At 42.3% G+C, this 14035-nt stretch overlaps 1 protein-coding gene across 1 annotated transcript in view; it reads left to right on the top strand.

The window, feature by feature from the left end:
• si:ch211-284e13.4 (insulin receptor substrate 1-B) overlaps positions 1 to 13625 on the top strand; it is a 28529-nt gene extending 14904 nt beyond the window's left edge. Inside the window, exon 3 of the mRNA XM_060913246.1 lies at positions 13308 to 13625. Within this exon, the coding sequence (XP_060769229.1) occupies positions 13308 to 13315 (8 nt within the window). The 3' untranslated portion in view covers positions 13316 to 13625. The remainder of the gene's footprint in view (positions 1 to 13307) is intronic.
• The last annotated feature ends 410 nt before the right edge of the window (positions 13626 to 14035 follow it).

Raw genomic sequence — 14035 nt, forward strand, 5'->3', positions numbered from 1 at the left:
GAGGTGGGGTTTACATTAGACCGTATCAGCGGATCATCAGATTAACGTTTTTAAAACGATTAGTGTGCACACAGCAACACCAATACACGATTCGCGTGCACACAGCAACACCAATACACGGATACCCTCGGCTCCGCAGGCATCCTGCGCTCCAAATCACTCCGCCCTGAACAGCGAGTGCCCTCTGGAGGGTGCGCACTCCGGCCCTGCGCAGCTCACAGAGCGCGCGAGTGAAGTGCACAAGCAGTGATTCGGGACTGAGCCGCTGTGTGTGTGATCCCAGCGCATATCACTTACCACTTGCAAGTGGAAGGATGGCAAGCCTAAAGACAATCATAACTACACAATGGGCAGTATTTGCATCAGTATTTGCAGTATTTTCATACTTTTATACTCTTTAATGAAAGGTGATACAAGGCGGAAGTCCGCGCCGTTTTTCAGCAGTCGCGTCACATGACCAACGCCAGCGAATCAGGAAGGTGGATGTCACAGTGACGTTGTCCAATGACGACGCCAGCTAGAGCTCAGTACAGCGTATCCGCGTATTCTCAATGTTTACACAGCACCGGACCAGACACGATCTGGATTGAATACGTGGATGCTGGCGGATTCCCGTTTCCCGGCGTTTCCAGGCGGTTTAATGTAAACGGACAGTGCATCAGCGATGAAAACGAGACAGATACGGTCTAATGTAAACTTGGCCTCACTCTCTTTTTCTTTCTCCGTCTCTCTTTTTGTTTTTGGAAGTGGAAATAGTGAGTCAGGGGTACTCGACCTGAATGAATTAGAGAAGGAGAGATGGAAAAGAAGGACGAGGAGGCAGAGAGATGTGAAAAGCCACTCCAAAACAGAAGTTGATTCATCCTTTCTTTTGTGATAGCTTCCTGTCATGAAGGTAGAGAAAGCGTGAGGGATTCAGGAGGAGGAAAGCGGGGGAGGCATGAAGAGAGATGTTTTTCAAACTTACCTCAATGGAGCTTAGTCAGATCAGATGCCATGCCTGCGTGTGCGTGTGCATTACTGTGCACATGTACACTCAATTTGAGAAGATGCAGAAGGTTTTCTGTACATGGATGTGATGTGCTAAGTAAGGAATAAAGCTTGGGAATATGCTGCTATAAGAAAATAATCAATGACATGGAGGCAGAGTTACTGTTACGACCCCAAACATGATTATTTTCCTATACCACCATGCCCCAAAGTGATCTGTTTCTCTTAAACCACAGTAGTCACATTTTGATTAATTAAACAGCTACACATCATACTCTTTTGTCAGTTTATAATTACATTTTAATGTTGTAGAACATCTGTGAAACAAGTTAGTACCAGTTCTCACTTACATTGCTATAAACATTTGTTCCTTCACTGCTTTTCTTTTTTTGTCTCTAAGATGAAACAAATGCAGCTTGTCATGATATGGAGAAACCACAAAGTACAAAGTCTTCTGTCCTGACTAACATGTGATGGAAAACGTACGGACTGTTGCAAAGTGCCAACACTGGAGACTCCTTCCATAAACGTCTCCTTTAGGGGTGTAAACCTCAGACTTCCATGTGATATGATGTGATTTTGATTCATATTCAATATTTGATGATACTACTGAACGTGGTACGATATTCTATGATGAGTTTTTGTAGCCTCAAATTGATATGTGAATATTATTTTTTCTCAGAATCTGGGGTAGGCCTCCTATTAATTTGCAAATGACATTAACATAGAAAAGGAATATTTTAAGTAACAAATACAGTGGTGCTTGAAAGTTTGTGAACCCTTTAGAATTTCCTATATTTCTGCATAAATATGACCTAAAACATCATCAGATTTTCACACAAGTCCTAAAAGTAGATAAAGAGAACCCAGTTAAACAAATGAGATAAAAAATATTATACTTGGTCATTTATTTATTGAGGAAAATGATCCAATATTACATATCTGTGAGTGGCAAAAGTATGTGAACCTTTGCTTTCAGTATCTGGTGTGACCCCCTTGTGCAGCAATAACTGCAACTAAACATTTGTGGTAACTGTTGATCAGTCCTGCACACCGGCTTGGAGGAATTTTAGCCCGTTCCTCCGTACAGAACAGCTTCAACTCTGGGATGTTGGTGGGTTTCCTCACATGAACTGCTCACTTCAGGTCCTTCCACAACATTTCGATTGGATTAAGGTCAGGACTTTGACTTGGCCATTCCAAAACATTAACTTTATTCTTCTTTAACCATTCTTTGGTAGAACGACTTGTATGCTTAGGGTTGCTGTCTTGCTGCATGACTCACCTTCTCTTAAGATTTAGTTCATGGACAGATGTCCTGATATTTTCCTTTAGAATTTGCTGGTATAATTCAGAATTCCTTGTTTCAACAATGATGGCAAACCATCCTGGCCCAGATGCAGCAAAACAGGCCCAAACCATGATACTACCACCACCATGTTTCACAGAAGGGATAAGGTTCTTATTTTGGAATTCAGTGCTTTCCTTTCTCCAAACATAATGCTTCTCATTTAAACCAAAAAGTTCTATTTTGGTCTCATCTGTCCACAAAACATTTTCCAATAGCCTTCTGGCTTGTCCACATGATCTTTAGCAAACTGCAAATGAGCAGCAATGTTCTTTTTGGAGAGCAGTGGCTTTCTCCTTGCAACCCTGCAATGCACACCATTGTTGTTCAGTGTTCTCCTGATGGTGGACTCATGAACATTGGCTAATGTTAATGTGAGAGAGGCCTTCAGTTGCTTAGAAGTTACCTTGGGGTCCTTTGTGACCTCGCCGACTATTACACACTTTGCTCTTGGAGTGATCTTTGTTGGTCGACCACTCCTGGGGAGGGTAACAATGGTCTTGAATTTCCTCCATTTGTACACAGTCTGTCTGACTGTGGATTGGTGTAGTCCAAACTCTTTAGAGATGGTTTTGTAACCTTTTCCAGCCTGATGAGCATCAACAACGCTTTTTCTGAGGTCCTCAGAAATCTCCTTTGTTCGTGTCATGATACACTTCCACAAACATGTGTTGTGAAGATCAGACTTTGATAGATCCCTGTTCTTTAAATAAAACAGGGTGCCCACTCACACCTGATTGTTATCCCATTGAATGAAAACACCTGACTCTAATTTCACCTTCAAATTAACTGCTAATCCTAGAGGTTCACATACTTTTGCCACTCACAGATATGTAATATTGGATCATTTTCCTCAATAAATAAGTGACAAAGTGTAATATTTTTGTCTCATTTGTTTAACTGGGTTCTCTTTATCTACTTTTAGGATTTGTGTGAAAATATGATGATGTTTTAGGTTATATTTATGCAGAAATATAGGAAATTATGAAGGGTTCACAAACTTTCAAGCACCACTATATATTATATTATATTATATTATATTATATTATATTATATTATATTATATATTCTGAGATGTAATAAAAACATATTTATATGCAAAAGTCAGAACGTAACAGAAGTGTTGTGGACATATATATTCTCAATTTTAACAATGTAGAATTACTTTTTGAAACATAGGAAGGTGATGTTTTAGCAAATATAATTAATAAACATGTGTCGTAGAATAAACATACACATTCTTTCAATAAGATTAACATGGTATAGAGCTAGATTGTAATTAATTTGTAACAGACACGAGATGGACAATCGTAACAGAAGTAATGTAACAGACATCATTTTGGAACTCATAGGCTTGACTTTGGCATATAAATATGTTTTTATTACATCTCAGAAAATTAAAGTTATCTTTTAACATATCATTCATTAAAGATTACATGTTTTGTGACCTGATGGTAAAAAAAGAAATGGTTTTAGGTGAATAAGTTCATGTCCCCATTTCAGTACCCATAAGCGTGGAATCACTCATTTATTTATTTATTAGGGTGGTCCCAAACTGTATGGGAAAAATTGTTTTTTACCAAAACATTCCAACCACCCTACCATTTTTTTACATAGGCTAAAAGAAGACAACAAGCAAAATTTCAGAAAAATTGGTTAATATTTAGAGGTGCCACACGAGGTTGCAAATCGGGTTAAGCCATTAACATTAGTTGGTGCGTAGACTGTTGCAGAGAAGATCTCAAACCCCCTAAAAGTCACAGTTCTAGAGGGAATATGCCACTTCTATGAAAAAGAAGAGGCAGGAAGAGTTTATAGACTGATAGAAGGTTAACTTTCATGCACTAAGGGGTTCTTAAACAATGAGCACTGATCGTAATATGCTGATGAAGTTGTGAATGTTTTTCTTTCTATGTTTTTCAGACGGCTAGCAACAGTAATACAAGTAGCACCGGTGGTGCAAAGCACAACACCAGAAAGGACAATTATGTTTGGTTAATTGGTCCCACTTCCAAGGAACTGTCTGGGAGAAAGCTTCCTTCTGCTAGGGAAGTCCTTAGTGTGTTCTTTTATCTCCACAAGATACCAGAATACTGAAGGGTTTAGAAAATCACAGACAAGTAATAGCTATTGTTACTTTGAACACAGGAAGTTATATTACTGCATTGTTTGTATTAATATGAAACAGTTAATAAGCCACATTATTTTATATTGCGTCTTGAGTGAAAACTTTAATGGCTTTGTGGCACCTCTAAACATTGTTCAATCTTAACCAAATTTCGCACAATAACTTCTTTTAGACAATGTAAAAAAAAGGTAAGGTGGTCGTAACAAAATCCTAAAAAAAAAAATTTTGGGACCACCCTAATATATATATGGTACTGTGCAAAAGTCTTTGCACATGTAAAGAAATATGCTGTTGACCAAAAATGCCTTACAAAATAATAAAATGAAATGTTTCAATATAAAAAAAATACTGTAAACAGTAAGCCATAATAAATGAAACAAAGTCAGTATTTGGTGTGAGATGACCCTTTGCTTTAAAAAAAAAGTAGTCTCAGGTATAATGAGTGCAGTTTTATAAGGAAATGAGCTGTAGGTTTTACTGAGCATCTTGCAGAACCAGCCACAGTTCTTCTGGACACTTTGACTGTCACACTCACGTCTTCATTTTGCACCAAAACCCAGTAGCCTTCATTATGTTTTCTTTTTTCATCTGAAAAGTTCTCTCTTATGGAATATGCTGCTCAGACAATCTGTAATGTTTAATTTTGTGCTGGAAAAAAAGCCCCATGAATGTTTGGAACTCTAAAATGTTTTTGTACTGATCCGATAATGTAGAAGTCATCTAATGGAAATCAGTAAAGTTTGTATGAAAAAAATAGGGGGCCTAAGACTTTTGCACAGTACTGCATATATTTGTGTCATGAGCTGGGCCTGTTTGCACATAAAAAATACAAATGAGTTTTTACCCACCGGGCGGCACGGTGGTGTAGTGGTTAGCGCTGTCGCCTCACAGCAAGAAGGTCCGGGTTCGAGCCCCGGGGCTGGCGAGGGCCTTTCTGTGCGGAGTTTGCATGTTGTCCGCGTGTGTTTCCTCCGGGTGCTCCGGTTTCCCCCACAGTCTAAAGACATGCAGGTTAGGTTAACTGGTGACTCTAAATTGACCGTAGGTGTGAATGTGAGTGTGAATGGTTGTCTGTGTCTATGTGTCGGCCCTGTGATGACCTGGCGACTTGTCCAGGGTGTACCCCGCCTTTCGCCCGTAGTCAGCTGGGATAGGCTCCAGCTTGCCTGCGACCCTGTAGAACAGGATAAAGCGGCTACAGATAATGAGATGAGATGAGTTTTTACCCATTTGTGGTCTTTTTTTTTCTTTTTTTGATAATGATCACTATTATCAATTATATTCAATAACAATTGCTTTAATTATCAGTTATAGACAATGTATAATCGATGTGTGATGGTTGCTTGGATTCATTTCAATCATTGCTTCACTGCATCGATTTAAATCATCCGCTCGCTACACTGCTAGTATCCTTACATAAAAATTCATCAAATAAAATTTTGCTAAATAGCATGTTTTTTGTCCCCCGCTGGCTGAAAGGCCCGAAGGGAGATTATGTCATGGCGATGTCCGTCTGTCCATCCGTCCCGGGAAGGGTACTCACCCTCTGATTTCAACTACTCTCACGATATTTGGAGGAATTTCACAAAATTTGACAGGATTCTTTGTTATATGTCGGTAATACGTATACTGCAATTTCGTTCAATTCAGTCGCATTTTACCAGAGTTATGGCCCTTAATTATCAAACTTGTACTTTGACAATTTCATGAGGGTGTATTAAGCATTTATAGCATCGATATAGTTGCCAGCGGGGGATATTGTGCTCCCAGAGCACTCTTGTAATTCATTTATTATTATTCGCTGCTGTTATAGAAAATTAATTTGAATGGAGAATTAAGAATTGAGGATTCAACAGTGCTGTGGGATAAGTGTTTGTTATATGTCTGGCTTGCGTGTCTTTTTTTTTTTTCTTTCCTTGTCTCTGACTGTGACCTCGTCTGGTCACTGGTGTGTTTCCAGACATGTCTGTGTGTGCAGACTTGTCCAAGCACACACAGCAATATATTATAGTGAAGAAGAAAATGAGAAGGAGTGACAGAGTGAGGAGGGAACAGAGAGAGACAAACTGAGAGGGCTGAGGAAGCGATACAAACGGTGTGTGTGTGTGAGAGAGAGAGAGAGAAACAGTAGAGAAAATCGCTGAGTGCCAGACAGGCCTGCCGAGGTCCCAGGGGAGCTATTCAATAAACGCCTATGTGTGTAGAGGCGACCAGACTGAGGAACAGACAGGCGAAAGACAGAAAGTGAGAAGATGGATAACACCAAGGGAAGTTAATGAACTCTTCAAACACTGAACAGTCACTTCTCCCTCCTTCCACTCTTTGACATTATTAAGAATCATGTCATAGCTCTCTATTGTTATTACCCAGGTGTGTGTGTGTGTGTGGGTGGGGAAGCGTGGGTCGTTTTTGTGGATGCCTAGATGAATATACATATATGTTTGTGAGTGTGTGTATGTTATGCTAGAGCTGATGTCTTGTGTCTGATGTCTCTGCTCTGTTGTTGGCTATAACAACAAGTGTGTATGTAACACTGGACATGCAGTACATCGCCAACAGTTTTTAAAACCAGACTTCTATTTAAGAAAGACACTGAATTACACAACAAACATTTGCTTTAGGGCTCCCAAGTGACACAGCAGTCTGAGCTTCACCCTCTCATTGCGAGATCAGGAGACTGAGTGAGTATAAATCACATTGCTGTCCAAGTGAGCGTTTTTCTCAGCCACAGAACAACACGAGTTAATCATTCCATTTGGCCGATGATGTCAAACAAGCAGCATTTTAAGAAAACGTGTATTTTAAGAAAATCTGGTGGCTTTGAGTGTTTCAGAGCAACCAGATGTGTTTTTCTAACACCAGTGTGAATGGATAATATTGACATTGACATTAATATTATTGTCTCAACATGTTATGCATTGCATTATACCACAGCACTGTTGAATTCTAAGATTTGATTAGTCACAAAGTGCTGATTCATTTCTAGATAAATTCTATAGTACATAATTTCTATAGTACAATTTACAGGGACTTGCATGGCACTAAGAAACTAATGAAAAACAATCACTGATGTGTTGAAGCCTTTGTAAATTTAACATTTATGGAAGGAATCTCCAGTGTCGGCACTTTGCAACAATCTGTAATTTTTTTTTTTGCTATAGGGAAATGGTTTTTGGCTGAACTTATGCTTTCTGGTTTTGTAGCAACATGACAAACTGCACAAAAAGGGTTAAGCTGGTGAAGAAATGATTTTATAGCTGCCATGACACAAGCTATAACAGGCACCAATAAATTGCTGTGGGATAAGAGGAATAAAATACTTCAGGGAATGCAGTTATTGGAAAATAATCAACTCCAGGGAGCTAATGGCCAAGTTTTCCAATTGTCTGTTATTTTCCAAAAACAATAAACAAGTGCTGTCATGTTTCATTTCTTGCTTATTACTACCATTTTCAGTCAGTAAATGCAAACCTTTTTGATTTATATTTGATTGATCCTGTTTAAGGAATATGTAAGAGAATGTATTACTTTTTCATAACTTACGATATAAAATACACATCCAGGCCAAAAAAAGCGCCATTTTTGTGTAAATAAGCAAATAGTTAAGAGTCTTTAATCACTGCAGTAATTATTCAATCAATTTGTTTCAGCTGGCAACAATTCTTTTAACCCTAACTGAAGCAGTGAGTAGCTTCTCATTTCTTAAAGCTGGACCGCCTTTCAATTTCATAAAATCAGTGAAATTTAGTTCCCGCTGAAATTTGGTCAATGTGATATATGTTTATGTTGCATCTGACCAGGTGGGTGGAGCACAGAAGCACGGCAGGCTAGAACTGAGTTCACAAAAACTCTTTTTATTCTTTAGCTTTTCAGCTTTCCACACTCTCCCAGCCACACACGCACGCACACAAGCTTTCTGGTTGGGGAGAGAGCTCCCTTTCTCTGCTCTCTCTCTCCTTTTAAAGGGCGCAGTCACTGGGGAAGACACACAAACACAGGTTAATTCCCATCAGGTGCAATGATTCCACCACTTACCTTCCCTGACTCCACCCTCCATTCACAGGCTGACGCTTGGCCATGCCCACACTGCCACATACCCCCACTGCCTGACTCAGGTCAGGGAGCCATCTGGCCTGTAACCGACTCCTACCCCACCCTTGACGGGAGAGGAAATCCACCACGACCATCTGCGCCCCCGGCCTGTGGACCACCTCGAACTTAAACTCCTGGAGTGCCAGATACCAACGGGTGATCCGCGCGTTGGCATCCTTCATGCGGTGGAGCCACTGCAGGGGCACGTGGTCTGAACAGAGGGTGAAAGGGCGCCCCAGCAGGTAGTAGTGGAGGGCGAGGTCCGCCCACTTGATGGCGAGGCACTCCTTTTCGATTGTGCTGTACCTGCCCTCACGGACTGACAGCTTGCGGCTGATGTACAGCACTGGACAGTCCTCCCCCTCCACCTCCTGGGACAGAACAGCCCCCAGCCCTCTGTACGACGTGTCCGTCTGCAAAATAAAGGGGAGAGAAAAGTCAGGGGAGTGTAACAGTGGCCCCCCACACAGTGCAGCCTTTACCTCTGAGAAAGCCTGCTGGCATTGCTCCGTCCACTGGACCGGATCTGGTGCTCCCTTTTTAGTGAGATCAGTCAGCGGGCTGGTGATGTCCGAATAATTAGGTATAAACCTACGATAGTAGCCAGCCAGCCCCAGGAACTGTCTCACCCCCTTTTTGGTCTTGGGCCCCGGGCAGGCCGCAATCGCTGCTGTCTTATTAATTTGGGGACGCACCTGCCCATTGCCCAAGTGGAAACCCAGATACCATACTTCCACCCGCCCAATCGCACACTTCTTCGGGTTGGCTGTGAGACCCGCTCGCCTCAGCGACCTAAGGACGACCCTTAGGTGTTCCAGGTGCCGCGGCCAGTCATTACTGTAAATAATAATGTCATCCAAATAGGCGGCCGCGTAGGTGGCGTGGGGGCGGAGGACCCTATCCATGAGCCGCTGGAACGTAGTGGGCACCCCAAACAGCCCAAATGGAAGTGTGACGAACTGGTGTAAGCCAAACAGTGTGGAAAAGGCTGTTTTCTCTCGGGATAGCGGAGTCAAGGGGATCTGCCAGTATCCCTTTGTCAAATCCAGTGTTGAATAAAAACGAGCCGTGCCTAGTCGATTTAGCAAATCGTCAATACAAAGCGTTGGGTACGCGTCAAATTTAGACACCGCGTTGACTTTTCTATAGTCCACACAGAACTGGACTGACCCGTCAGTCTTGGGAACCAAGACCACTGGGCTGCTCCAGTTGCTGTGGGACTCCTTGACGATGCCATTTCAAGCATGGCCTCGAGTTCTTCCCAAACCACTTTTTTTTGTGTTCGGGCAGTCTGTAAGGGTTGCTGCACACTACTATCCCCGGGGGCATCTCAATGTGGTGTTCTATGAGGTGGGTGCGGCTGGGCAGCGGCGAGAACACATCAGAAAATTCTGTTTGCAACTGGGCGACCTCTGTGAGCTGGGTCAGGGAGAGGTGGTCTCCACAGGGGACCGGAGTGGTGGGCGATGTCAATTTTCTTTTTTGAACCTCCGGCCCCAGCTCCGCCTTCTCTGGAACCACCAACGCCATGGGGACCTCCTCGTTCCAAAGTTTTAGTAGGTTGAGGTGGTATATCTATAACGCCCCACTCCTGTCCATTCGCCTCACCTCATAATCGACGTCCCCGACTCACCGTGTGACCTCAAAGGGTCCTTGCCACCTGGCGATCAATTTGGAGCTCGACGTGGGCAACAACACGAGTACTTTATCTCCCGGTGTGAATTCCCTAAGGCGCATGCCCCTGTTGTACAGACGGACTTGACGTTCTTGGGCCTGCCGCAAATTCTCCTGGGTTAGGTGCGTGAGGGTGTGGAGTTTGGCGTGCAGGTCGATAACGTATTGAATTTTCGTTTTTACTGGTCGAAGGTTCCTCCTCCCAATTTTCCCGTAGCACATCCAGAATGCCATGCGGCTTATGCCCATATAATAATTAGAACGGGGAGAACCCCGTGGAGGCTTGTGGGACCTCTTGCACTGTGAATAACAGGGGCTCGAGCCATTTATCCCAGTTGCGTGCGTCTTCGCTTACAAATTTTCTAATTATGTTTTTGAGGGTGCGATTAAATTGGGTCATGGTGAAATAGGAAAAAATCGTGGAGAATTTAGGGCCACGTGGTCCTAAATTCATTAATTGTTCTATTTTTAAAAATAAATAATAAAAAAACAACAAAAAAACCCTAATAAAATTGGAAGTCTGTGATTCGAATTCAGTAGCTTTCATTCTACTAAACAAAAATAATTGGGTGTTTTTTTATGACCTATACTTGAAAAATCTGAAATGCAGTCTAACTTTAAGCAACCATGTTGGAAGGTGTATGCTGTCATCGTGGAAAAGATGTTACTGTGTTTCCGAATGGTCAAATTATTGGCCTGCATTAAGCAAAGAAAACAACTAAGGAGATTGCTGAAATGACTGGAGTTGGGTTAAAAAAACTGTCCAAGGCATGATCAAAACCTGGAAGGATAGTGGTGAAACATCAACTTCACGGAGAAAAAAAAATGTATGGGACAAAGATCCTGGCTGACCATGATCAGAGATCACTTAACTGCTTGGTGAAGCCAAATGATAAAAAAAATCAACAAAAAATTGACATCTATGTTTAATAGTGAAACAATATGATGAGAACTCAACTTTGGGACTAAACAGCTGTGTGTCCATAAGAAAACCACTTGTTAGTGAGACTAATCAGAAGAACAGGCTTCAATTTGCTACAGAGCATAAAGATTGGACTCTGGAGCAATGGGAAAAGGTCATGTGGTTTGATAAGTCCAGATTTACCCTATTCCAGAGCGATGGGTGTGTCAGGGTAAGAAGGGAAACACATGAAGTGATGCACCATCATGCATCATGTCCACTGTACAAGCCTCTGAAGGCAGTGTTATGATCGGGGGTTGCTTCAGTTGGTCAGGTCAAGACTCAGCAACGTTATCAAAGTCCTTCCCACGCCATGTGGCACATAGAGCGGCACTGATCTCCATTTCCGTAGCCCTCGGCCTCTCGCCTATTACATGGCTAGGGTTACAGTGGGGGGCTAGTCCTCTGGTAACCGCGAGAGTTTGACCCCCCACTTGCATCTGTATTGCAGTGTGCCTTGCCAGATGGCAGTAGGCACCATTTTTATGATGGTCTCTGGTATGACCTGACCGTGAGTAGAACTTGCAATCAATCGATCGAGAGGCGGACACGCTAACCACTAGGCCAACTCGCGGTGTTCAGCAACATTATGGGGCAATAAAATGACCCCAGCTGATGACCTGAATGACCAGGTTATCACCACATCAGTGGACTTTTTTTTTCTTACCTAATGGCACAGGCATAAAATTAGGGTGCGATTGTGGAAAAAGTGTTTCAGGGAGCATGAGGAATCATTTTCACACATGAATTGGCCACCACCTTCACCCCACTGAAAGTCTTTGGGATGCTGGAGAAGACTTTACAGAGTGGTTCGACTCTTCCGTCATCAATACAAGATCTCAGCAAAAAATGAATGCAACCCTGGATGGAAATAAATGTCGTGATGTTGCATAAGGTTGTCAAAGCAATGCTTAAAGGCGGTCCAAAGAAATATTCAAGTGAGTGACTTTTTTTTTTGGCTGGGCAGTGTGGTTCTTGTTAGTGAACTCTAGGTTACAAAGGCATTTAATGGACATATTAGAGATGTCTATGTAATAAATTTGGGCTGTATCGTGTCACCTTAAGTGAAAGTCTATTTTTATTATGATCTCATCCACATACATGTACACAGGGAAGACAATTCAACATGCAAAGGAGTAAATAATGTGAAAGGTAAGGTCAGTGCTTTAGTGGAATTACACGTTCAACAATAAACACATGAGGCTGTAAGTGTCTGTTCAAAATGGATACAAATACAGATACGATTATGAGGGGCGCTATTCTTTTTTTTTGGAGCAAGTTTGTCAGAAAAATTCACAAGGCGTCTGGTTGAGACTAGACATATATATTTAAATCATAAATAATTTATTAAAATTTACTGGAACAAGCCACAGCCACTTTAAATCCTCATACAGATATTGTCAGTGAGTTAAGGCCAATTTATGCTGACAACGCAGTCCTCGCAGATAGCGTCGCAGACAGCGTCTGCGTAGCCCCCCCACCTTCGCAGACGCTCTGCGTGCACCTCCCAAAAATTGTGACCACCGCAGAAGCCTCGCAGACAGCGTCGCAGACAAGAGGGCTCTGATTGGTCCACTCTACATCCGCTGTACACGCACTTCCGCTTCCCTACTTTCCCGGTTTGGTTTGTTTTCACGACCGCCATTTTTAAAAACACGAGCGAAGATGGAGCAGCACGAAGAGCGGTTGATCGAGGAAGTGAGGAAGTACGTACATCTATACGACTCCAGTTCTAGTCATTATAAGTAACCGGAGGATAAACACTCCACTAACCACACCCACCAACTACTCCTAGCGATTTCGCAACTTCGCGCCCCCTTGCGTTGTGGCGGTGAATAACATCGCGCACGCCTATTACTCCCCGCTCAACGATAAATTACAACTGTCTGCGAAAAGCTATCTGCGAAAGCCTTGTCGCAAGAGCATGCAGAGGCCTTTAGACTCCTAGTATATACTACACACACTGCTGCTCCAAGCCGCAGGAACAGCAATGAGGACATTGTGGATTTGTTTATGGTGTTGGATGCAGGTTAACTGGCAGCTGTTGTTGTTTTCTGCATTAGCTGCCTGATGCAATAATTCTCATTCTGTTTGTCTTTCTTCCTCTTTCTCAGAGTGCTGATCGTCCTGCTTGCTGAAGAGGAACAGATGTGTGTGTGTGTGTATGTGTGTGTGTGTGTGTGTGTGAGAGAGAGAGAGAGAGAGAGAGAGAGAGAGAATGTGTGAGTGTATTGTGTGTGTCTCCATGTGTGTGAGTCCTGCAGGTGTGGACGCTCGCCCTGTAAGATGCATGTTTCCATCTATTACAATCAAAACAAAATTTGCCAAAAGACTATTGGTCATAACCAACCATGAATACTAAGATGGACACGTCCTTCAGCTAATTGGAAAGGATTAAAGCGACTCTGACTGCCAACCAGGAGCCAGTGATATTCCTTCTTTTTTTTCCCTTCATTATAAAATTTTAAAAATAATTGTAATACAGATGCTACGTAGTCTAATGATAGATGAGAAACGTATATAGTCTACTCTACATAGTATTACTGAGAGAAGTATATATGATCTTCTTCTTTTAAAAAAAAAGTGCCTCATTTTTGATTGTAGCCATTTTTACACAGGTCCTGATGTTCTGTGTGAGAGGAAAGAGCTTTCTGTTTATTGTTGCGCTTATTGTATGTCAGTCTGTGTTCCCGTTTCCTGAAAATGTGTGTGTGTGTGTGTGTGTGTGTGTGTGTGTGTGTGTGTGTGTGTGTGTGTGTGTGAGAGAGAGAGAGAGAGAGAGAGAGACCAAGAAAGGGATAAAGAGAGTGAGAGCGTGAGATATAGTTCTGATATAGTTTGT

Source organism: Neoarius graeffei, chromosome 28 (genome assembly GCF_027579695.1).
Source record: "Neoarius graeffei isolate fNeoGra1 chromosome 28, fNeoGra1.pri, whole genome shotgun sequence".
Classification (NCBI taxonomy): Eukaryota; Metazoa; Chordata; class Actinopteri; order Siluriformes; family Ariidae; genus Neoarius; species Neoarius graeffei.